The sequence below is a fragment of the Pleurodeles waltl genome, chromosome 2_2, assembly GCF_031143425.1.
Source record: "Pleurodeles waltl isolate 20211129_DDA chromosome 2_2, aPleWal1.hap1.20221129, whole genome shotgun sequence".
In the NCBI taxonomy this organism is placed as follows: domain Eukaryota; kingdom Metazoa; phylum Chordata; class Amphibia; order Caudata; family Salamandridae; genus Pleurodeles; species Pleurodeles waltl.
The window spans coordinates 318,555,972-318,583,037 of NC_090439.1; the positions used below are offsets into that span (position 1 = coordinate 318,555,972).

At 43.7% G+C, this 27,066-nt stretch overlaps 1 protein-coding gene across 2 annotated transcripts in view; it reads right to left on the reverse strand.

The window, feature by feature from the left end:
• ATP9B (ATPase phospholipid transporting 9B (putative)) overlaps window positions 1-27,066 on the reverse strand; it is a 2,250,419-nt gene that overhangs the window by 1,818,876 nt on the left and 404,477 nt on the right. For both annotated transcript variants that reach the window (XM_069219789.1, XM_069219790.1), the window contains exon 3: window positions 6,425-6,575. In XM_069219789.1, coding sequence (XP_069075890.1) covers window positions 6,425-6,575 — 151 coding nt within the window. The remainder of the gene's footprint in view (window positions 1-6,424; window positions 6,576-27,066) is intronic.

Below are 27,066 nucleotides of genomic sequence, written 5' to 3' on the forward strand. Positions count from 1 at the left end.
TCAGAAATGCTTATTTTTTCTAAAAAAAACATTCTCAGCTGTTAGTCACTATCCCCGAGACAATTCGGCGATAGGTTATGTGAAAGCGTTAGACATCGGCATGAATTGCCAAGCAAGACAGAGTGAACATGTTGCCCCTGTTCCTCTGTCTGGTCAGCACGCTCACCTGATCAACAGTGTCCTGTGCCGTGTAGAGTAGGGCGGTCGTATCTGCAATGTGCGTGAGTGGGTGTGCTGTTTATGTGCAATAGGAGCAATAGAAAGTGGACTAGCCAGTGAGAAGTGAGGAAAAGAAAATGGTCACCATCTTGTAGGGGAATAATTATGAGAAAGTCAATATGATGAAACACGTGTCAGCTGTATGTTGGATTTATCATTTCTTGAGAAGAATAAACTTCTATCAACTTTAATAACTCGTCTTTGGACTTACTCTATCACTTGGATTAACTTTGTTGGACTACACTGGTGTGCCCTGGTATCTTTTGACACTACTTTGACCCATGTACGTTAGAGGGAGATTCCAGCCAGATGACCACAACTGTATGCTGATTGCTGATCGATTCGCTACAGCTGCTTATGTAGACTACAGGTCTCTTGCTCAGGTATGAGGGGCGATGTCTTCCCATGGGAAAACTGAAGGGTAGAATTAGAGCTTAACATGCTGTGCTCTAACATAGCTTAGGTAGGAACTATCACAAAAAAAACTTGGTGACAACATGGTAGTGTTATTCTTTTTTTTGATAAACCATTTTTATTAGTTTTATACAGAACGGCTTAGCGGGCCAATAGGTCACTGGTACAATCAGCACAGGTAAAATAATGCACCATGTACATCCAACGCATGACCCACTAATGCGCACACAAGAACCACCGCCCCACTAGTCAGATTGCACACACCCCCCTTATGGTAAAACCAGGCTTCTTGCCCCATCCCAAATCCCCCACACCTGTGTGTATTTGGCTGGGCACCCTCGTGCTTCATAGACCACCTTCTTCTGCTGAGCACACCAGTCCACCCCACAACACCACTTTACAATCGCGGGCGGCCCGCCGCGCCACCGCCTCCATCTCACTAAACCACTTCCTAGGAATATAGTACGGAATATTTTGAAGCACATAGAGGAGTCGAGGAACCACCATCATTTCATATAGCGCAATTCGACCCAGAATGTTGAGGGGGAGCGACTGCCAGCGCTGGAGGTCCTCACTGACTCTCCGAGTCAAGGGTACCACACTGAGGGACCAGACCAACTCAGGCAAGAGTGCTACATGCATCCCAAGGTACCGGAGGCTATTATGGCGGAGGGTGATATTCTGCTGCCAATCGTAGCTATCCCTGGCCGGGCTCAGTGGGACCAGAAGAGACTTACCGGGATTTACTACCAGACCCGACGCCTCTGCGAACAGGCCTAAGAGCTGCAACACACGAGGCCCGCTGCTAGCTGGATTTGCCAATAGCACCAGTACGTCGTCTGCGTACAACGCAATGCGATCTTCCTGCCCAGTGGGCCAGGCCCACCCATCAATCAAAGGATCCTCCCTTATCAGCCTCGTCAACAACTCCATCGCTAGTGCGAACAAAAGCGGAGAGAGAGGGCAGCCCTGATGACACCCCTCCAGATGGGGAACGAATCTGACACCACCCCATTCACCCGCACTGTTGCTGTAGGGTTAGAGTAGAGGAGCTTCACCAACGCCCGAGATCGCAGGCCAAACCCGGCCCTCTCCAGCACCCCCCGGAGATAGGACCAGTCCACCGTATCGAACACCTTCTCGAAATCCACGAGAAGGAGTGCCAGTGAGGGCCAAGAGGGCCCCGTTAGCCAGAGCCACGTGCAGCCGTTTGATACAGTGCCTAGTACTCCTATTCGGCATAAAACCACACTGTTCCAAGTGTATTAGTGAGGGCAACACTTTTCCCAACCTGGCCGCCAGAACTGTGGAAAAAATCTTAATCTCTGTGTTAAGGAGTGAGATGGGTCGATACTCTGAGCAGCTCCGCAATCGAGGCTTCGTCTTGGGAATTACTACAATAGTTGCCTGGTCGAGCCCCAGCGGAATCCCCCAGTCTTTTCTGCCTCCTCAAACATGGCTAGCAGGTGAGGGGTAAGCACGTCTTGAAACGTACTATAGAGCTCAGCCAGGAACCCGCCAGGACCTGGAGTCTTGCCCGCCGCTAACACAGAGATGGCGGCTCCGATTTCCTCAACATCTACAGGCTCGTCCAAGCCCTGCCTGTCAGCCACCCAAATCTTCGTAAAGGATACCTCATACAACAGGGGATCATCCCTCTCCGCCAGGGGTCTGGGGCGCTCCTCATACAATCTCGCATAATAGGTGGCAAAGCTCTGCGCAATCTCGCAAGTTGATCTTGAGACCGCCCGACTCGTCAATGACCTACGGAACGATCCTCCGGGTCATCGGGCCAGTCGCTAGCCAGTGCAGAAGCTTGCCGTTTTTGTCTCCCCACTCATAAACCCGAGCCACGGAAGCCTGCCCCACGTGCTTCGCCATCTCACGAGTAGCGTGCCTAATCTCCTGTCGAGTCAGGATGAGCTGCCTCGTAATTACTTCACTTTCAGCCTCCGCAAGTCGGCCCTCCAGATGCACCGCTTGGGCCTCTAACACTGACACCGCCTAACTCTGTGCCCGCTCCCGCACGCAAAGAAGGTATTTGGTGTGTCCCCGAAGGGAAGCCTTAAAGGCAGCTCCAGGTTGTGTACCCAGGGAGAACACTGAACCGAGGTTAATAGAGAAATATTCTGACAGGCAGTCTCCTATAGCCTGAGCGTAGTCGCTATCCTGAAGAAGCCAGGCGTTAAGCCGACACATCGGGCGTCAACTCGCATCAACGTCATCCAATTGAAGAGCAGCACATGGTCTGAGACCCTGTGTGGGAGCATTTCCAGCCCGTGACCCGAGGCACCTCGAGGGCCGGAACAAGAAAGAGGTCTATTCTGGCGTGGGTGTGGTGCACTGCTGATGTGTGGGTGTACTACCACAAACGGGGATGCCATGTTCACCAGACATTGCAGAGATTGAGACCCCCCCACCCAATTAAGCGACCCTGACGCTCTGCCACCTTGATTCGAGGACAAAGGTCCCATAATATCTAGCTCTGGGTTCAGCACCGAGTTGAAGTCTCCTCCCAAAATAGTCAGTCCCGAGGGAAGCCCCGCCAATACGTCCCTAAGGGTCATAAGAAAACTCTGTAGCGCTCCCAGGGGGCATAAACGCTAAGGATGTTGATGGGGCGCCCTCCCACCAGCCCGGAGATCACCATGTACTGGTCCTGCGGGTCCGAGAGGTAGTCACCACCATGGATAAAGAACGGTGCAATAAAATAGCCATCCCCTGTGACCCCCTAGAAAAGCCTGCATGATAGAATCTGTCATACCCCCCCCCAGCAGCAGGTAGTGTTATTCTTGTGTTTAACTCTCCTTGTCACAATTTTAATCCTATTGTGCTTCATCGTCCTAATTATTGCAATTCGAGCTTTATTATCTTAAGATACAGTCACTTCAATAAAACCTTTTGAACTATACTCTGCCTCTGATTGCCCTTGCATATGTGAGACTAATGTAACTGAGAGAAACGGATGAGATCTGATTCTCCTTAGGAGTCATGTATGTCATGCGCCCGGTTGCTCCAATCATCCCTGCTCTTGGGTGAAGATGAGGCACTTCTAGTTAGCCAGAACAAACCCGGATTAGGCCGACAGGTGTCACATGGTGCGGGATCGGACTCAGTCACCCACAGTACAGGTAATCCTGCTGCCCAAATCCATAGTCTCATTAGGATAATGAGAACCTATGCGACACAGGGAGTGTGTATCTGGATAGCTGAAAGTAATGTATGATGTGGTTTTGTGTTGTGTGGGCAATGGCAGGATGTGTTAGTGGAAATGGACAGAGTAGTGTTTGGTGTGAGAATGAAGTTGTCAATGTTGTAGTTGTGGTGGATATGTTTATTGGTGTAGTATGTGGGGTTTTGTGCTGGCTGATGAGACATTGCAATTTGCATGAGGTCAGTTTGTGGTGCATGAGTTGGATGTCTTTGCTGATATTGTGTCTGGATGCTGGAGGATGTGTAGATAAAAGGGTCCTTTCTGGTAATGGAAAATTGGGCAGCATCTCTTGCCCTAGGCCGGACCCGGCCCGAACAGGTAAATTCCCTTTTCCTCTCTCCCCTTAACCTCGACACCCAACACCTAGGCTTAAATAGCCCTATTAGCCAATAGAAACCTAATCCTAACCAACCAGATTTGTAACCCCAAACCCTAGAGCCAACAGGAGACCTAGCTTTATTACCCAATAACACCCCTAGTCCTGACAACCAGTCACAATACCAACCCTAAAACCACAATCCAGTAGGAATCTCAACCCCAATACCAATCACAACACTAATCCTAAAACCATGAACCAATAGGAATCTCAACCCCATACCAATCACAACACTAACCCTAAAACCATGAATCAATAGGAATCCCAACCCCAATACCATTCAGAACCCTGACCCCAATCCATAAACCAATAGAAATGCTAATCCCAGCAACCAATCACAACAACATATGAAACAAACAATAGAAACTTATATAAAGGCCAAGCTAACTGAAGCCCAAGCCCCTCTGGAGGGGAGGGGGGAGCTGCTGCTCTATTCACAATCTCCTTGGATACAGACAGGCAGAATCCACACTTCCAAGCTAGCAGAGTCTACTTTCCAGGCAAGGAAGAGATTGAAAAGCACTGAAATACTGATTGTCGCACACTCAGATATTTGGCTTTTTCAAGGTGAAAACAAGTGATGTATATACTTTCTAAACACAATTTAAATTACAGAAACAGATTAAGCAATCTCCTCAACACACTTGGGTTTGCCACTGAGGTCTATACAGCCTTTTAAAAAAAAAAAAAAAGGGTCGGGTGTTGGCAGTTGGTTTCATGCTGTTTTTTGCCACAAACATGGAGTGAAATTTCAAACAGTCACGGGTACAACACAGCAGTTTATAAAGGCCAAGCTGGCTGAAATACAGGGAGCCTACAGTACACAGGCACAGGTAACAGTACAAACACTTTTGAACAAATAACAATATTTTCCAGAAAGACTGAGGGCTCTTACCAGTCTCCTGGGATTTCTTGTAGAATGACTTTTGAGGAGCACTATTACAACAAAGACTAGAGTTGATGGCAGGAAATAAAATATTGTAGCGAGACTGCCCTGTAAGAATTTAGATTGCTTCTTGGTTTTAAACACCAAGCTTCAACTGGACATGACAAAGTATGCTGCCATTATTATAGATAAGATCTATATAAAATAAAATAGTGTGAGAGTAGACTGTTAATAAGACAGTCAAGAATATGGTAGAAGAAAGCAAACATATGTGGTTGCGATATGAGCCTTGCAATCCACAAATTTAATGATCATGTATGCAGTAGGGTATGTAGCTACACGAGGAAGGTCTTCAGAAAGGGCTGAATACAAAGCTCTAAATCACACAGGTCCCACATACCTGCTGGCATGCAGGTGTCTTGACTACATAGCATTCCACTTTCCAAATTTCCCAATATTATTACAATCGAAGAATTTAAGCTAGTAAGCTGTCTGTTGTGGAGCTCTTATCTACCAGCCTGGATGCAGCTTGAGGAAGAACTACTAGTTCTGACTCACGTTGAAGACATTCCTAATCCTTCAGGAAAAGTCTGAACACCAGCCATAAGTACAGAGCAGCAAGTTTTGGAGCACAAAGCCAAACCTAATCCACAACACCAAAAGGTATCCCACATATAAAACTTTATAATCTCACACTCTGGTAACTGCACAACAAACGGAATGGTCTGGTATTACTCTGTAAGGAACTGCTCAGGTGTCTTGTCTTGTCAAGGGTATGAGGTGCAATACAAATCCCACAATGTAATGCAATAAATTACAATACAACACTTACAATGCATTCATATATCCGTTTTTAAAAGAACACAATACAGATGTAGATACCTTTGCATTCGTAGTCACTAAAATAACAGAAAACCAGTCTCCACCAGCAGAAGGCAAATTACCAAGAGCCAAAGCAAGGACTAGAAAAATGAAAGTCTTCACTGCCCTAATTAATTCAACAACGTCTTCCGTATAGCAGTGGCGCAAGGAAAATGTGTTTCATATTTTGGCCCAACTCCTAGAAAGGCCATGTCTTTATTGCCTTGGTTATATGTTTTGCCTTTTTCCCTACAATTAGGGGTGCGTCTAAGCTGCAGTGCACTGTATGCAGAATTTCATAAGAAACCAGAACACATGACCAGGAATGCAAACAGAACATGTTAAAATACAGTTTGACAAGGCAATACATGTGTAAAATAGATATCACCCTTAATAAATCATCAACTGGTATTTTAAAGATTTGCCTTTAGTTGTGGCAAAACCTAAGCCTTACCCCAGGTACAAAAGTAAATGTATTGTATTTCTGATTTTTGATTGCATTTCTTGGATATTTCTCTTCACATTTTTCAGGATAGCCGAGCCACACCGTGCGAGCCTTGAGTTCTTTCTTTCTTCTGCAAATGTTCACAAGACAGTCGCAGCAACTGCAGGGAAGAGAGAAAATACGTTGGTAACACAAATATTTATTTATTCTGATCTATATTTCATTACTGCTATTATCGACATATCACACCATTATAATGACTGGTTCATTAAGAGGATCACATATTTGGTGCTGAATTTATGAAGATGCACAATCAGTGACGAGTCCTTTCATGGACGGAAACTGCATCCAGATAAGGGATGAAGGTAGTTTCAATGAATTTTCACATGTGCAAGTAACCTTGGATTCCTGGTCAGGAAAGTTCCATGAAGGAAATTTGTTAAACTTGGCAACGAACCGAGTCTCTTGTTAGCTTATTCAAACAAAGATTAGTGCCAGCTGGAGAGTTAGCGGTGAACTGATAATTTCTTAAGATATATCTTTGGCAGCGACACAAAACTGTAACTTCCTGTTACTACTGTTCACCCTCTACATAAAAAAGAGTTTGTTTTCATTTCTACAAGGACGTGCTGCCCACCCACTAAAGCCTGGCCAGGAAGTCTGTTCAATTTTATTTTAAGCTGATAATGCAATACTGTAGGTAACTGTTCAATTAAAGGGTTTTATTCTGCAAGCGCATGCTGATATGAAGCACTGATAAGTATAACCGAAATAATGTCTACAAGTAGTGCTTGCGTCTAAAACAGTGGATTATTTAAGAGAGTAACATGAGTCACCTTCTTCATCAAATAACGTTATTATTTCAAAATCTTACATCTTGAGAGGGAACAGAGCATGTGTACTGTCTTAAAAAGCCTGTACGAAATTCAAGAGGAGTAACATTGTCATACTCCTTTCCTTGAATGAACACTTTGGCAGTTCTGGCCATAACCCACGAGCCTAGGCGCTGGGCTAAATTCCGATCATTTGTAGAGTAGCAGATTACAAAGGTTTACCAATGGATTCAAACAGCCTTATTGTGAGAGAACTGACAATCTTACTAACTTCAGTAGATTTGATGGAATTGGTACAACACTGTAAAGGTGATACAGAGGAGTACAAGTTGAAAATCGGAAACACATGGAAATCCAGTGTAGGTATTCTCAAATGCAGTAATATGGAAAAAATATATAAATGTGGCTACTACAGCCATGAAAGTCTAGCCGCCTCTGGAATTAGGGCCCGATTTAGAGTTTGGCAGATGGGGGTTACTCTGTCACAAATTAGGCCCTTGGTTAGGGCAGTTGAGCAATAAAGTTTCTTTTTTAAGACCTGTGGCAGTGGGGTAGGGGACTGGTAGGATTTTCTCTCTAAATTGTTTTTTTTTAAAAGCAGTGACTGATTGCTTCATTTCCAACAGGAATGGGGTAACTGGATAAAATGAGGAAGCCAGGGGAAAGGAACGCCAGGGATTTGGCTTTTGTACAACAGTGACAAGGCTCAGAGATACTTGGAGTTTGTTTAAACAGAGGCTGATTTTAGAGCAACACTCTAAATGATTCAGAGATTTAGGTGTTCATGTTAATAAATGTTTTGGACACCGTTTTCATGTCAGCAAGTCTAGCAATGGCTAGGACATGGCCTATTAGTTCTATTTACCATTTGAAGAAGATCGGGAAAATGATGGAGCCTTGAAGGACCCCCAAGTTATCAGACTGACTGAAAATACATACATACATATATTATATATATATATATATATATATATATATATATATTATTTATATATATATATATATATATATATAGTGAATTAGTGTATTGTGTGTATATTGTTTACATACTTCTGAGCAACTCTGTAGTTTTTAGCTACTTTTATGCCTTTTCGTGTTTTCATCTTGGGCCTGCCACTTCCCTCTCTCATTGTTTGCCTTCCAGATTTTTCAGTATTTCTCTTGCTAATAAGCCTTACTGCGTCCAGTCTTTTCTTAGCTGCAGAGCAACACAATTTGTTACATTTTAATATATGTATTGCAGCATTCACTAAGGGTGCGTTTGTTTAATACTTGTCTTCCTTTCAGTCAAATTATTTGTAGTGGTTCCTTCCTACCCAGTTTGGACAAATCAACGTAAGATACATGTTTTTAAATTGTCCTAACTGGTTACATCAGCACTAGCCTAATGCAGGTAGGTGTGTTGTTAGCAGTTCATAGATTGTATACTTCGGTAACACACCATACTATCATCATACCATAATGCACTATACAACAGTCCAGGACATATACCATACTGTACAATACTGGGCCATAACACAGCATATTATACAATAACAAACCATATAATACCATAAGGGTTCAAGGATGGGTTGAGGTAAGGGGAGGTGAGGGAGGCTTGAGGACTTGGTACACCCTGTTATTGTACAGTATTATAGTATGGCATGGTAAATATGTTATGGTATGGTTTGGTATTGTACAGGATGGTATGAACAGTCATTGTATGGTATGGCCTGCTGTTGTATATTGTGGTATGGTATGTTATGGTATAAAAAGTACCATAATACAAGCAAAAGCAGCAGACAACTAATCAAGAAATCAATCAGTACCTGGCCCAAGTTTCAAGGAAGATAACAAAAACACAGAGCCATGTCCGACCCAGCGGAATCATCTTACCTGCACAGGCTGTCAGGATCGCATGGAGACGTCCTGCGAGCGGCGATGAACTAAGCAGCATTGCACCTAGCTGCAGGTCGCCCTGTATCATGGGACTGCAAGGGTCGGGAGCGGCGCCGTGGAAGGCGAAGGAACAGTGCCGCCCTGGAGGGCAGTAGACCTGCCAATGTGGTGAGGATAGTGCAGTATATGCCACTGTTGTTGTGAATCGATCACGGCCTAGAGACTTTGAGACCCTAGCGGGATGACGCTGGAAGGCGCAGGACAGTGCCAGGCCTACTAGCCCAGCTGAAAAGAACCGAGGTCTAACAGACCACAGGAGGCCCTGCAGCCCTGCTTTGCGATTATTGCACGGTTCTTCGAAGTAGCACTAACATATTTGAGACCACACCAAACCTGCTGGTCATACTAGTGACAGCTGCGGGCATACACATTGGGACCTGCTTATTCGATCAATCTCCCTTATTCAGCCGCGAGAGATGTTGAAATAACACACACAGAACACAGGATTGCACCTTAATAATCGTTCTTTGACCAAATAGCATTATGGCCCTTTGAGCTATATTATGCCACTGACTGAGTGACTTGTTTTTTCTGTGAGCTCTAGAAGTGCACAGCCTGCTTGCGACAGCACAGATAGTGTGGCGCAATTGAAGCAAACCATAAGGTCATCTTGTTGCTGAACCAGTAACACAATAGTACACTCGCTACCACAGATCCCTCCTTCGTGAGGTTTATCAGGAAACCAAGACATCCGGAGACACCATGCAAGCAATCGATACTCATTCCACAGACTACCCATCACAAGTTGATCAGTTCCGTCATCTTGAGTCCACGCTTAACAGCCACTCTGAGAAATGTGAATTTTTTTTTACATGTGAGGCTAGACATTGAAACCTCGCTGGAGGCTAAAACTGACTTGGTATCTCTGAAAGTTAAGTTATTAAGAGCAGATCATCGCAAGCTAGCAGATAGGGTTACCCAAACCGAATCAGTCACGCAAACTATATCACCGCAGATAGCGTCCATGCAAGAAGAGTTATCTGCATTACACCATACAGCTGAAGATGCATAAGGACGGACACGGCTTAACAATATTCTCTTTATTGGCTTCCCTGAACGCTCAGAACTTCCCAGTGCCAAACTGTTCTTAGAAAAGTGGCTTCTGTCGACAGTACTAAAGGATATAACACCTCCCCTTATTCTCTATAGAGAGGGTTCACCGTATACCAGGACGCCCCCTCCCCCACAGTGGGAGCTCCACCGCGTCCTCTTATAGCCTGCCTCTTGAACTTTCACCGCCGTGACCTCATCCTTCAATTATTCCACACCAAAGGGCCGTGGCATTTCGAAGACGCAATGATTTCAGCATAACCAGACTGTGCTATGGAGGTGTAACATAAACAAGGGTACTATATGGAGATTATACAACAGCTACGCTACCTACAAATCAAATATGCTCTCCTTTTCCCAGCAAAACTTAAAATCATGGACCATGAAAAAACTTGTGTTGTCTTGGGTGCATGCCAAAGGTCTAGCAGCGACACTTGGAGAGGAGTAAGGAATAGACACATGGGTGACCCCTAAACCAAGACGGCGTAGCAGGAAACCACCCAGCTCCCGCCCAGATCGAAACCAAGCAGCAGCTGAACAGGCCAGAGCAGTAGTAGCAGCGACACAATACTGAAATAACTCCTTCGCCGCTCTTCGCTCCGATCATATGCAAACGTCGGGATCCGAAACCGGTTGCTCCGAGATCTCCTCGCCTAGCAGCAATAAGGATCCTCACATCACACCTGGATCAGTAGACGATATTATTTGAACCCAAATAACCAATGGGTTTTGTATTGTGATCCAGTAGATACTACCCCCTCCCTCGTCAACCGACGGGACCTTCCTGCAGGCACTGACTCTTCCAGGGGCTTCCTTGACAATATGTCACGGGCCCCACTGCGGGGCAACCCAATATCCGCATTGATATCGCCCCCTCACGATGTATCTTTGGACAGGTTGTTCACTGAGGTATCATGGTAAATGTTATTTCGTGCATGACTATGTGCATTGGGCGGTATACTACATGGTTGCGGCCCTGGGGGGGATTGTTAATAGAAGTTGGGGTGTTCTTTGATTTACATGCTTGCTTTACTGTGCTTAACATTGTATTTCTGTGTACGGCATTGCTGTTATGTGCATGGGATACTAATAACAGGGATGAACATGAGTGGTGACTGCTGTGAGTGCAGTGGGAGGTCAAGTGGCAAGATACAACTAGTAGATAAAAATATATTAACTCTCACACATTGCATTAAGAATGATGTCTCGCATGCCTTCACTAACCCACACTCCACAATATAGGATCTTGACCTGGAATATAAGGGGTATGGCATCCTACATCAAGCGTTATAGAATATACTTGTATCTCAAACGCCATCAGGTGCATATCACAATGCTCCAGGAGACACATCTTACGGCCTCAGAACTAGGTAGAATAAGATCTAGATGGGAGGGACAAACATATGGTACTACTACATCTGCGTATGCCAGGGAAGTTCTCATATGGGTGGCTCCTGGGATCCCCTTTGCCCTTACCATACAAACCATAGACCTAGAAGGTCGGTATGTCATTCTAGAAGGTAGACTAGATGGCACCCCCATTAATTTGGTGGCCGTATACTCCCCTAATGTGAACCAAATACAATTTTTTAGCTTCTATGACACCGGCGCTTTTTCAAGACCCACTAACTCCGGCAATATGGGGTGGAGACTTTAACTGCATCGAGGATCTCCAACTGGACCGCTCCCACCCCCCACTATCTACCGCAACCAGTAACCGCATTACCCACCACTTTAGGAGTTGAAGTACAAATATGGGGCTTGGCGACCCGCAAGAACGCGAATACTCGTTTAACTCCCCTGTACATGACCTACACACCAGGATCGATATCCTGTTTAGCACCACTAACAATGCGCCCCTTCTAGATTGCTCAGAATACCTAGCAAAAACACACTCTGACCATAATCCACTGACAGTGGTACTGACTTCGGGTTTACTGCGACCCTCAAACCCTACCTGGTGCCTACAAACGGAGGATCTATCAGATCCTCCATTCCGTGAGGCACTATTGCAGATCATCCAGCAATACTTCATAACAAATGCTCTCTAAGCCTCCTCTCAGGCGATAGAATGGGAAACTCATAAAGTGGTGATTCATGGACACTGCATGGCCACTACCTGGGGGGTCAGACAGCAGTTTTTACAGGACCTCTCCATGGTGGAACGAGAATTACGCCACACGGAAATCCACGATATGAGGCGAACTGTGTCTCACTTACAGCTCCATCAGCTCCGTAATCGTCGCCACGAAGTGGAATCTATCTTGAATCATCACGATTGTCGTATACGAACGGCTCTGCAGCACACCCAAGATGATCGCTCGGGCAAGGTGCTTGCTTGGCTTCTCCGCAAGGTACACCGTTGCACGCCAGCTATGTCAATTAGGACAACTGATGGCACAACGGCCACATCACAACTAGCTATCAATGACACTCTTCGTCATTACTACCGACAGCTATATGAAAAACCGACTAACTTGAACATGAACCATATACAGAATTTTCTGAAGGGAGTGTCCCTCCCTAGCCTCACTGCCACACAGTGCAATATTATAGAGGAACTCATTCAATTAGAGGAGATCAAAGAAGCTATAACACAAATAGCTTGCAACAAAACGCCGGGTGCAGACAGCTTGCCCATTGAATATTATGCTACATATTCCACCAACATCACCCCACGATTACTGGAGGTTTATAATGAGGCTTTTGAGCAAGGCTCCCTACCACACTCTTTACACGAGGCCCTGATAGTAGTATTGCCTAAACTGGGACGTGATGCAACAGATGTACGATCATACCGCCCTCTGTCCTTGTTAAACTTGGATTGAAAGATACTAGGAAAGGTACTAGCTAACCGATTACTCCCTGTAATGCAAACATTAGTACACCATGACCAGTCAGGCTTCATACCGGGCCACACCACATTTCTCAATATAAGGCGCCTTTTACATATCATCCACAACACGTCCACAGGGGATACACATCAAGAACTACCCATAGTGAAACACTGAACAGCTTACTTTTAGATTTGATCTGGGGGGGCAGACACCGTAGAATAGCCCTTTCTAAACTCAAGAGACCTCTAGTGGAGAGTGGATTGGGTCCTCCAAACTTCGAGATATATAACGTAGCGGCACAATTGCAGTGGCCGACCTGATGGTTGGTTTCACCATCACATCTGGAAACACGTGCTATACAAATCCATCTGGGGAGCGTTGAGGTATACACTTGGCTGACTGATAACAATGGATCTTGCACCGCTATGACCCCACTAATGAAAGTGGCACCCATATGCTGGCACAGTCATTTACAATTAAGGGGACCATACATCCCCTACTCACCAAAGATCTCGATTTGGGAGATGCCCGGGGTACAACAGAAAACACAGGCTCATGATTGCACCCATTGGATGGAAAAGGGGGTTACTCGCTTGGGAAATTTATTTTCGGAGGGCACACTCAGATCCTTTCAAGAAATTATTACAGAACATGACATTGTACCTGGACAATTTATTACTTACTATACTATATTGCAGATCATGCGCGGCCTCTGGGGTACAATACATACTGAACCCCCCATATCTCACGCATTACACTACATCTTATCAGCCGGGATCACTAAACGCGCTATCACCACCCTGTATGCAATACTAGACGTGCCCCCAAATAACCCTTTACAACCTGCACGCCAAAATACAGCACTACCACAGCCACTGACTGAAGCAGACTGGGGTAAAGCAGTGCAGTCGGTAAAGGAAATATCCTGTAACGCCAGGTTCAGATTCAGCCAATTTAATTATATACATCACGCATATCTTGATCCTCAACGCATCCACCGCATGTACCCCACGCATTACCCGGTTTGCCCGCGTGGAGCCTCCCCCTAGCAGGTTTTTACCATATGGTGTGGAACTGTCCAGTACTACAGATCACTTGGCACAAGATTACCGAGATGATATCGGAGATGAGTAATCATCCCCTACCCGTGACACCGACCACTTGCTTACTTAGCATTCGCTTAAAAAACAAGCATTTGCAATGCAAATTGTCCCACGTTTGCTTGAGCTCGAGCAATTAGCATTGTAAACTCCTAACCGGACTTTTCTTGCCACATAAATTGAAAATTAAAATAAAACAGTTTCACATAACTAACTGGACTTTTCGTGCCATATAAACTGAAAAGTAAAAGTTTCACATAAGCGAGCTGACGGCCGCCATCAGTGCAAAGCAGACACACAAACGGAAACAACAATTCACTTGTAGTGAAACCTATCAGCGAAAGTGCAGTTATCTACATAACCGGCAAAAGTGCAATTAAGTATGTAACGGGGTCGATGTCATGCAAAGCGCTCGACTTCTGCCAAGCGAGATCACACCACGAAAAAAAGAGAAAAAGTAGTCCACAAAGCGGACGAAAAACAGCGAGCCTTGTATGTGTTCAGTACTTGCTCGCTGCGCTCGAGGAGGGCTAACACCGGAAAAGGCATGACATATGCATGCGTTCCACTAATGAAAGCAAGCAGATTTTAAAAGGCAGGCCCACGAACAAATGAAAGACACTGACGTACCATGTGCGTGGTTTGAAGCCGAATGAGAGGTAACAACACGTAACGGAGCGCTTTGCGCTAGCCCGTAAAAAGTGAGATAAATATATTCACAGATTCACTGATTTAGCATTTGTGTTACTTAAACTTAGGATTGATATGTCATGGAAATCTCCGACTCCCCCGCCCATAGAACAATGGCAAAAGGATCTGCTACTCTGGGCTAAAGCAGAAACTCATCATCTCCGCTGACTTCGGGCTTGTGGTATCACTCATACGGGGGTGGAAAGCTGGGATCCCCTGGTTCTGAACGTGGAGGCCAAAAATTATTTAAATCCGCCCTGAGATATGAGGTCCTTACCGATAAATGCATTACTACACCACATATGCACACCCACCCAGATGCCAAAGGTGAATACTAACACTGCAAACCACCCCCCTTTTCAGATAAACAACAGTGCACGATACACAGCACCCACTTCATCTCACACACATATGCAAGCATGGTTATGTTTTTTTTTGTTCTCTTCCAGTTTAAAGCTTTGCTACTATATAAAACAAATGTTTGTAAACTATTACGTAAGGAGTTTTTTTTTTTTTAACTTCATCAAACCATCTCTTCATACATGCATTTTGTCATCTCCTACAAAACAAAAAATGTCAATTTGAATAACGAAATATTATATTGTATTGTATTCTATACATTTTGAAAACCAATAAACAAATGTGAAAAAAATAAAACACTAACAACACTAGTCACACTTAATGGTTGGCCATAAGAAATGCAAGAACCCTGGGTTCATGAATGATGAAATAGCTACATTTTAGGAGCTAATAGAAAAATATGACATAATGGTATGCAAACATGTACGATAGATTATTGAAGACACCATGGAAACTATAAGATTTAAGGCATGTTTTGACTCTGCTTAGAGGACCAATGGTTAAAGAGTCAATGCATGTTCTCAACAATTCCACAAATGTCTGATTTATGCTCATGAATTTCAACAACAAGCCCAAGTCTTACTTACAATACAGCACAAGATTGACAAGTCAATATCTAAAGGACAGACAGCCATAGGTTAAAAAAAAGACAGAGTCATAGTTTCTCATTTATTATGGACATGACATGCAAAGACTAAGATCTTTGACTGTGGGCGACGACAGTCATAACTGGGGCAATAAATATGTACACTCCAAACATTTAGCTAGTAGGTCCATTGCCCAAAAAGAAGGAAAAGCAGCAGCAAGGGTGAAGTTTATACACCTGATCCCATTACTGGGCAATGGAAAATTAGATACAGCATGGAAATTTAGTCCAGGACCATCTGTTGCAGGGATATTAAAGATTTTATCACATCAACAGCTACTGAAGTAGATGAGGCAAAGAGGCCCAAAAATACAGATGGCAAGACAAGGAAGATGACTGCTTGAATAGAACATATAATGGAGAGACTGGCGTACCTGCCACACTGATATCCCTTAAAAATCTATACAAGAAGAGTTTCATGTTGAAGTAGTAGCATAATTGGAAGGAGGTGGAAAGGTTAATCAAGCCTTGATAGTATACAGCCTAAATTCTGGTAGAGCAGTCCGGCTGTACTTTTCAAGTATTATACAGCAGGGTTTGGTGGGTGGAAACACTGAACAGTAGCCATTTTGTCAAAACTTGTAAATATACTTAAGAATTAGATATAGAATTTAAAAAGGTAAAAAAGGAAAAAGAAATAAAGCTCGGGATGCATACATAAGAAGATTAAACAAGCATTTGCAATGCAATAGGTCTCGCATATTTCGAACAAGTTAATTGTCATCTTTTGACAACAGCGCCCACAAGCAAAAACAAAAGAAAACATGAGTGGAACATAAAGTGGACTTAGCAAAATAAAAGAAACTTTGTTTTAAAAAATAAAACCTTGCAATTTAGTTTGTCCTGCTGGACATGTATTTGCAAATCACAAGCCTTCTGTTTGCAGGGCACAGGAAGTTAAAAAGAACAAAATAGTACCTCAATCACATCGGGATTAGCGGATGGGCACTAATGAAGTTGAAATCAATTAGTGCTTGATCTCTGCTTCACAAAGAGGAAGAGAAATGATCTCAGGCATGTCTTGACAATTTACGAGATTGTAAAGAAGTGTGCCAAGCAAACCAACAAATAGTGAGCGGCATGCGGGCTCCAAGCCCTTTACTGAACACAACAGCGTCTTGCATGCATTACCACATTTACTTGCAGACTCGACCCTAAAAATTATATATTCTGTCAACAAGTTTTAGCAATAATTCTAATTAATACTCCAGCCCTCCAAAGCCTGTCTGCTTTCCTGATCCCACATAGTTGTTGCCTTAAGCAAAGTGTATTGAGAGTGCTCGAGGCCCTGTTGTACTGTGAAGTGCTTATGTTTTTGTTCCTTCCACTGAGGCTGTTTTGGGTTGATTGTGTAGCTCCCACTGTCTTACTGCACTTTTGCAGTCCCATATTCTAGGTGGTTTCCAGCTGTATATACACAGACCATTCATAGATGACAAGTGTTAGGTCATGCAGCCACATAGATACACCTCTTTTCTCTAGCCATGTATAAGCACAGTAACACACTTGTTAATGACACAGTTTCACCAATATCCACACACAAACACTTCAAGCATATGTCAGGCTGCACACACACACACACACACACACACTTCTGACATCAATTAGAAATTAATACTAAATAAACCTATCTCTTATACATTTTCTCTTCAGATTCATGCAGAGGCACAGCAACAAAACTCATTAAATAAATGAGCATTGTGGGCCTTAAGAATGACATCAAAACACTCGACAGATAGACAGACTGATAGATAGACAGATTTTATTGTTTCTAGTTGTTTAAAACCATAACAAATAGCAAAGCAAATAAAAATGTATTAAAACAGAGCAGTCATTTGTGACGATTAATCAGTTCAAAGCATACATCTGCCAATTCGACACATCATACAAGGCTTAGTCTTTACGTCTTTTCCACTCGATGTAAAATCATGATATGTTACGGTACTGCCAAGGGATCCATTGACAACATTCAGGTTAAAGGATAAAACATAATGTGCTTTAAAATAATCTAAAAAATCGAACAAAATAAAAAAAAATACAAAAGAAAGGAAGTTTGACAAATAGCACCATAGCACCATTGAAGCAAGAACACCAACGCAACATTTGAGTCTAAAGGCTAGAGTCGCCGGAGAGCCAATCCTGACATCTGAGCAAGGTAGCCAGTAAATGGCCTACATGCTTTGACTAGTCACAGACAGATGAAGTGTGTGGGATCCACCCTACCAAGAGGGACACTATCTAAACCAGATAACAGAGTGGCCTCAACACTTCCATCAGTTTACAAATGCCCATCCGAGCCTGAAGATACTAATTGCAATAACAAAGGGAATTCTAACCCAAGCTCGCATTGATCTGGATCGAAGTGAAACAATTTTTTAAGTGCCTTCTGCAGTATCGTTAGGCTTACGATGCAGGTCAGGTTCAAATAATGCCTTTTGCAATGTTGAGGGTCTGTCAAGTCTGTCACACCCTCATCCTCAGCTAAATGCACCAATTCCCCACAAGTCGTGGCCAAGGTGTGATTAAAATCTAATAATTAACATGAGAAGCTTGCAATATAATTCTTAGTGAAATCGCATAGAAAATGTAAACGTTAACGCATGTGTATGAAATGTGCCCACGGGGAGTGGCCACCAATGTATGCGATGATTAATGAAATTGACTAATAATGAAATATTAATGTACTAATGTATGATTTTGTATTATTATTAAGAGTTATATGTTAGGGTTTTGCTAATTAATCACTAGGCCTTAGTTAGCATGAGTCGGGGCCTAGCTGCCCAGTTGCATATTAAATGTGTTTTTCTAACGTGCAATGTGCTGACTTGCTGAAGGACATGAAGCCGTACTTTTCCAGAAGTTAGAGATGTGTGTGTAACTGTAGTAAATCTTCTCATGAGAACCCGACTTGCTCAAGGAGACATTCTTGTGGAGCGCAACAGTGTAATTCTCAACAGGTACAAGGTCATTTAGACTAGGGAAGACAATGGGACTACTGATTTGAGTAACAAATGTCACTTATTCCTCACCTGACATTCTACCCATTGGAGGCGTCAAACCCAGGAACCAATAAACTATGTCAGAACTGTTATGGGGTGACAATCGTAATGAGGTGACCGATGGACTATTGGATGGAGATAATGATGCGCCAAAACTTGACCAATTGGAAATTAGAGACTTGTTCGTCAATTTTAATATAACTGCATCACCCAAGGAGAAATCAGCCATTCTCTGCGATTCCGAGCCATTATATGCCATTCATTTGCCTTAGCCTTATGTGCCTTTTTGCTATCACCCAGCCACTTTGTTACTCTACTTAAAGACTTTACTGTTTGACTCTTCAAACCATCCTCACCTTTTGCCTAGCCCGTTCTATACTTCTCCTCCTTATGAGGGAAGTATACCTTAGTCCCCCGTCTTGCTGAACTTTGCTGTGTTTCCTGGCTGATGGCGAATCAACTGATGTCCTGAGGACGAAGACTGACTCTGAATGCTGACCCATTATGGAGGGTAACTATATAATGAGGAAATTGTAATTGTCTGTTTGCTTTTTCTTTCTAGGTACCAACTGCTTCTTTTGATAGAGACCATAGGTAGATGTTTTCTAAATTGGTGTTGCTAAATTGTTTTGCATGCAGCCCAACATGCTAATGCTGATTCGAGGTTAGTTAAGGAGTTCACTAAACGGACGCAAATAGACAAATGACTGAATCTATGCTTTGTTGAATATTGCGCTAATGATTCTCTGCTAAAGTTAATCCATGTTGACGCTGTGCTATGTTCTAATGTTCATGATCTTTGCTTTGCTGAAATCTTATTTGAGATGCCGTATAATGACGTTGTTGATGTGTTTCCTGGTTTTGAGACTTACAAACTTGCTAGTAGAATTGTAATCAATAGGGAATAAATATCATAAATCGTACTAAATTCTGTGTGGTTATTCATGACTGAAAAGTCATGGTGTGGTTACATTTTATTGACGTTACTGATTACTTTGATTGAGTTGCTATTGTGAATGTTGATGAGGTTATTGATCTATTGATATACATGTTGACTAGTTATCTCATCTTAAGGAGACTTCATTCAGGGTCAAAAGATTCATCGGCCTAAAACGAGTCCCGGAGTGAATAAATTAAAACGAGTCCCAGAGTGAATAAATTATCTAGATTGGGACGCGTTAACAGGTGTCACCATAGGGCTACGCGACACTTTTATCATTTGATTCAGAGCAGATGGTAAATATGTGTGTTGAAGCACACGGAAAAGAGAATACCCTGCAGAAACTGTGTAGTAAATCCAGGTCTGCACAGTCATTTTCCAATCTGTGATGTTTAACTTGTAATTACCCAGTACAGGTTGGTTATTACATCAGCCCAATGATAGCGACAGAATGAATAAGGTGCCCTATTCAATGACGGATGTATTTCTAATGATGACTTGCACCGATTTGTTGCAAGTGGGTTTCGAGCACCAAGAGAGATCCCATCTGCAAACTAATGGGCTTTGGTGCTAGCGAAAGTTTACCATGACATATCTCCACTGGTCATGGCCGGCATGAACAACCAGGCTTCTGACCGGGGATTAAAATACACAGTGCACAAGAGCCCAACAGTAAATTTCATTGTGGAGTGCGAATGACAGCAAGCACACAAAAGGAGCTACTCTTAGGCTAGAGTCTGCCGGCGGCATACAGACTGCCCCTTTAGCTATCCGAGAGGCCCAGATTCAGTAATTTTAGAGCTTCCCTGAGGAATTTCACACATCTAACTGAAAACTGTGCATCAACACCACTCAAGCACCAGTGGTGGCCTGGGTACATTGATATATGCCCAAACAGTGGAGTACTGGCTTTAACCAGTGGCATCTTAAAAGGTTTTGACAAGGGCAAAGACAAACAAAGTGCATCAAAGATTCCTGCTTAAAACTGCACAGTCAAGAATTATAATCAGAGAAACATTTTAGGCACCCAAATCTATATGCTTGTAACAGTATTAGTCTTGGTCTACATCAGAGCCTCATAAGTTCTTTTTTGAAGACCAATTTCATGTGACTGAATAAGTATGAAGCTTTTCCCAGCTCTTGGTAAAGAAGTTACATAGGTCTTGCTGAGCCGTCCGTGCTAACTCTTGCCGGTTCTCTTCTCCCGATATTGTTTTTGTCTTTTTAGCTAGACTATTTTAGGTTACCTTTCACAGAAGAATTTGATCCATAATACTCTGTGCTCCCAAAGGTTCTACTGAGCTCCTCAGATAGGAGCTTGTGATCGTGAAAATCTAGCCAAATCAATTATTTAAGGGATCCTTTGGGGGACGATTTGAGTTTGATGCAGTAGCCCAGGAACCGAGCCCTTCAACATGACATTGTTTGTGCAGGCCAAATTGCAACCGTACTTGGGACGATGGTGTGGTATCTGGAAGAAAGTTCAGTCATGTTGTCATATGGTCTTTGAATATCAATGTGCCGTAGGTTAAAGTTGGCATGAACCTGGCATCAATTACTTCGCAAACGTCTGTGAGATCTGGGCTATGCATCTTCATGATCATAGACAGGGAGCTTTCTTTTAGGCTGGAATGCCGTGTTGAGTGTGAGCCCTGCTGGTTGAAGTGGATGCCCAAGTACCTTATGTTTGATAGTAGTTCCAAATGTACATCTTCTATGACAAATATGAATTTATTGGAAGCCTTGCTGCGTCTGGCTCCACAGACCATTATTTTAGTTTTGGAATGATTGACTAATAGTTTGTTTTCCTTGCACTATAGTGCAAGTTCATTCAAGGATCGTTGGAGGCCCACAGAAGTGTGATCAAGTAGTAGCGTACCATCCGCATACTGAAGGCAATGTATGTGGGTGCCTGCAAATTTAGGGGAAAAAGGACAGGCTACAACTAGAGTATCGTTTAACCCCTTTGCCTCCAGGCCTTTTCCCCTCAGGAGCCAGGCCTTTTTTTGGCTCTTCAGGGCAGTTCACACTTAGGCCCTCATAACGTTTTGTCCACATAAGCTACCCAGGCCAAATTTGCATCTTTTTTTCTCCAACATCCTAGGGATTCTAGAGGTACCCAGACTTTGTGGGTTCCCCTGAGAGAGACTAATAAATTAGCCAAAATACAGTGACATTTTTGTTTGTTTTAAAAAAATGTGAAAAAAGGACTGCAGATGAAAGCTTGTGTTTTTGTTCCTGAAAATGGTTTCAACAAAGGGTTTGCGGTGCTAAAATCACCAGCTTCCCAGCTTCCAGGAACGGGCAGACTATAATCAGAAAACCCAATTTTTCAACACAATTGTGGCATTTTAATGGGACATGCCACATTTGTACTATTTTGGTGCTTTCAGCCTCCCTTCCAGTTAGTGACAGAAATGGGTGTGAAACCAATGCTGGATCCCAGAAAGCTGAACATGTCTAATAAAGTAGACAAAATACTGAATTCAGCAAGGGGTAATTTGTGCAGATCCTACAAGGTTTTCCTACAGAAAATAACAGCTGAAATAAAAATATATTTAAATTGTGGTGAAAAAACCCAGCCATTTTCAACATCTTACTCTGTAACTTTTTACTGCAATGTCAGATTTTTGAAAGCAATATAACGTTACGTCTGCTGGACTCTTCTGGTTGAGGGGATATATAGGGCTTGTAGGTTCATCAAGAACCCTAGGTACCCAGAGCCAATAAATGGGCTGCACCTTGCAATGGGTTTTCATTCTATACCGGGTATACAGCAATTCATTTTCTGAAATATAAAGAGTGAAAAATAGGTCTCAAGAAAACGTTTGTATTACCAAAATGTGCACAAGATAAGGTGTTGAGAAGCAGAGGTTATTTGCACTTCTCTGAATTCCGGGGTGCCCTTACTAGCATGTGAATTACAGGGCATTTCTCAAATAGACTTCTTTTTTACACAATGTCTTACACTTGGAAGGAAAAAATGAAGAGAAAGACAAGGGGCAATAACACTTGTTTTGCTTTTCTGTGTTCCCCCAAGTCTCCAGATAAAAATGGTACCTCACTTGCCTGGGTAGGCCTAATGCTTGCGACAGGAAACACAACATGGACACATCACATTTTTGTATTGAAATCTGACGTGTTGCTTGCAAAGTGGCTAGCTGTAGATTTTGGCCTCTAGCTCAGCCGGCACCTAGGGAAACCTACCAAACCTAGGGGAATACTTGAGGGGGTGACATTTGGGGCTCTCACCAGGTTCTGTTACCCAGAATCCTTTGCAGACCTCATAATTTGGCCCAAAAACACCTTTTCCTCATATTTTAGTGACAGAAAGTTGTGGAATCTGAGAGGCGTCAGAAATGTCCTTCCACCCAGCGTTTCACCAAGTCTCCCAGTAAAAATGGTACCACACTTGTGCGGGTAGGCCTAGCTCCCGCGAAAGGAAATGCCCCAAAACACAAAGTGGACACATCACATTCTCCTAAAAAAAACAGACCTGTTTTTGCAAAGTGCCTAGCAGTGGATTTGGGCCTCTAGCTTGGCTGGCACTTAGGGAAACCTACCAAACCTGCACATATTTGAAAACTAGACACCTAGGGGAATCCAAGGTGGGGTGACTAGGTTCTGTTACCCAGAATCCTTTGCAAACCTCACAATTTGGCTAAAAAAACACTTTTTCCTCACATTTCGGTGACACAAAGTGACAAGAGAGGAACCACAAATTTCGTTCCACCATGCGTGCCCCTAAGTCTCCCGATAAAAATGGTACCTCACTTGTGTGGGTAGGCCTAGTGTCCGCGAAAGGAAATGCTCCAAAACACTAACTGGACACATTATCAAATACAAAACTACCTGTTTTTGCGTGGGGGGGGGAGCACCTGAGTTTTTGGTCCTGGGCTCAGCAGCCATCCAACCTACCAAATCCAGGCATTTCTGAAAACTAGACAATGGAGGGTGTCCAGGGAGGTGCGACTTGTGTGGATCCCCCAATGTTTTCTTACCCAGAATCCTCAGCAAACCTCAAATTTAGCTAAAAAAAAAAAAACACATTTTGCCCACATTTCTGTGTGGGATCACCGCACCGGGACAAATTTCCTACCACCAAACATTCCCCTCAATCTCCTGGTAAAAATTATACCTCACTTGTGTAGGTGGGTCAAGTGCTTGTGACAGGGAAAAGCCAAAAGCATGTCAAAATTGAGGGGTAATCAAAGTGGGTCCAAAAGGGCAGTCTGAAAAAAAACCAAAAACATTTTTAGGCTGACAAGTGCAGCAGAATTTTTACCGGTATAGATGAGACAATGCTGGGTGGGAGGAATTTTGTGGATTCCTGCAGATTCCGGAAGGTTCTATCACAAAATGTGGGAAAAATGTGTGATTTCCAGCAAAGTTGGAGGTTTGCTGGGTATTGTGGGTAAGAAAATGGTGTGGGGTGCATGTGAAGCACACCACCTTGGTATTACCCAGATGTTTAGGTTTCAGATGTGTCTCAGTCTTCGTGATTTTTCTATAAGGCAGTGTCCCAAATTTCAAAAAGTGTAGCCCTCACCATTCCAAGTGGGACTATTTTGAGAGTTAGCCAAGCTCTCATGGCCCAAATGTAAAACCAAAATCCAAAATAATCAAATGTCCTCTTGCTTGCCGTGGGATAAGATGTTTCAGTGTGCGGGGGAGAGATGAAAGACTGTTACCCCCTTCAGATGGGGTGGGGGCATAACCTGGCCCATACTGGTTAGTAGCCACCACCCCACTATTTTATATATTTTTTTAATTCCCTGGCATCTAGTATGCTTTCTGCCCCCCGGGAGTGGATCCTGGGTAATTGCCCCATCTGCCCCCCAGTGGGCAGAACAACTTTGGCCCTATTTATTTGGGCGGGGATATGGCCATACCCCCACCGTCTTATTTTGGAAAAAAAATCTACCCTGGTCTCTGCTGGGCTTTCTGCTCCCACTGGGGGCAGATGGGCCTTCCAAAAATAGGCCAATCTACCCCCGGGGGGACAGATATGGCCAACAGTAATGTGCCCTCCATGGGGAGTGACCCTTGCCCAAGGGGCTGCCCCCCAAACAAAACACACATACACACACAAACACACCAATCCCTGGTGCCTAAGCGGTTTCTCACCCCCCCTCCCCACCAGGGCAGATCGGCCTAATAGAAATAGGCCGATCTGCCCCCAAGGGGAGCAGAAATGGCCTAAAATAGATTTGCTCCCCCAGGGGAGCGACCCTTGCCTAAGGGGTCGCTCCCCTTGCTTGAAATGGTGCAAACAAAAAAAAATACCTAGTTACTAGTAGTTTCTGCCCCCCTTGGGGTCAGATAGGCCTAATAAAAATAGGCCGATCTGCTCCAAGGGGAGCAGAAATGGCCTAAAAGTAAATCTGCCCCCAAGGGAGCAACCCTTGCCTAAGTGGTCACTCCCCACATACATAAAAGAAAAAAAAAGATCCCTAGTGTCTAGCGGTTTCCTAAGTGGTTTCTGCTCCCCTCCCCGCTCCTGGGGGCAGACAAGGCCTAAAATAAATTTGCCCTCCAGGCGAACAATCCTTGCCTAAGGGGTCGCCCCTCCTTGTGTGAAATTGATGCAAAAAAATAAAAATCCCTGGTGTCTAGTGATTTCTGCCCCCACTGGGGGCAGATTGGCCTAACAAAAATAGGCCGAAATGGCCGAAATGGCCTAAAGACAACTTGCCCCCCAGGGGTGCAACCCTTGCCTAAGGGGCCGCTACCCACATATTAAAAACTAAAATTAAAACGGTTACTTCCTGGGCACTTGAGCGGTGCTGCGCAAGACGTAACCATTACGTCCAGGGCACCCGAGGGGTTAAGTCAGACAAGTAAAGATAAAAAAAAAGTGGGGCTAAGATTCATCCCGGTTTTACACCAGTGTCAGTCCAGATCGTGCGCATTATAACCCTATTCGCTGATGTTTTCACTTTCACCCAAGTCTTGGTACAGAGGCTCCTGATGGCTCTTAGTAAACTTTCCAGGATGCCCCAGTTGTGCAACTTTTGCCCAAGTCTCATTCTGTCCACTTTATCTAATTCAGTGGTGAAATCGATGGATGCTATATACAGGAGGAGGGGCATCTTTGATGGAGGAAGCCTTGACCAGAGAGGAGAGAAGGATCAAGTTGTCTTCAGTTCCATGCCCATGTCTGAAACCAGACTGAGTGATGGGAATAATGCCTTGAGTTGGCCCATGCCTCTAGTTCTTTTATCAGGATATTTGTGAAGCATTTCCCATCAATGTGAAGGACGGCAATTAACCTGAAGCTGGCTGGTTGGTCATTTTCACCTGTTTTTATAAATTAAAGTTAATACAGAGCCTCTCCAACTGTTTGGCACATCATTCAACATGATATATTTCTTAAAAAGAGGGCTTAGTGGGGGGCACCATTCCTTAATTGGAGATTTAAATATTGGGGTAGGAAGACCATTGGGTCCCGGGGCCCCTGCTGTTCGAATAGGCACTAATATTCGTTTAATCTTGTCTTTACTGGCCATGTCTTTGTCCCATTGCTCGAGAATTCCATGGAGGTGGCCATATTTGTCTACTGGTGATGATCTGAGGCTAGGCCCCACCTCCGCTGTATTATACAGAATGGAAATGTATTCAGTCCACTTTGAAGCTGAGATGGACAGAGTGACCCTCATTTTGTTTTCATTTGATCTTTCTGGACCAATCTCCAAAATTTTGCAGACTTTTTTTTTATGGCCTCAAAGTTCTACCCACAGTGAATCTTCCTTTTGATTGGCAATTTCCCATACATGAATTTCAGGAAATTTGATAGGTTCTCCTAACCTTGCTCTTAGTCGCACTGGTTTTGTTTCCAGTGTCTCAAATGAACCTTTATTAGGTGCTCTTCTTTGTCCACATAGCCTAGTATGAAACAGGTCCTAGACTGACTATGTGTTTGCTTCCAACTGTAAGTGATCCCTTTGACCCCTTCATTTGGCTTTCTTGGAATTAGAGTTTTCTGTAGGGTTATCCCCAAACATTTTGCCTTCACCCTCCTGTTTTATTAACACATTTTTGTTGGGTTTTAGGACACTGCACTCTTTATCACTGCTAGCCAGTCCTAGTGCTTGTGCTCTTTCCTTAGAACATGGCACAATTGACGTACGGCAAACCCACATATTTAATTTACTTCTAAGTCTCTAGTAATGTGGCACTACCTATGCCCAGGCCCGGTTTATTAAAAGTGGGCCTACAGCACTGATTGTGCCATCCACTTAGGCAGCCCTTTACACAT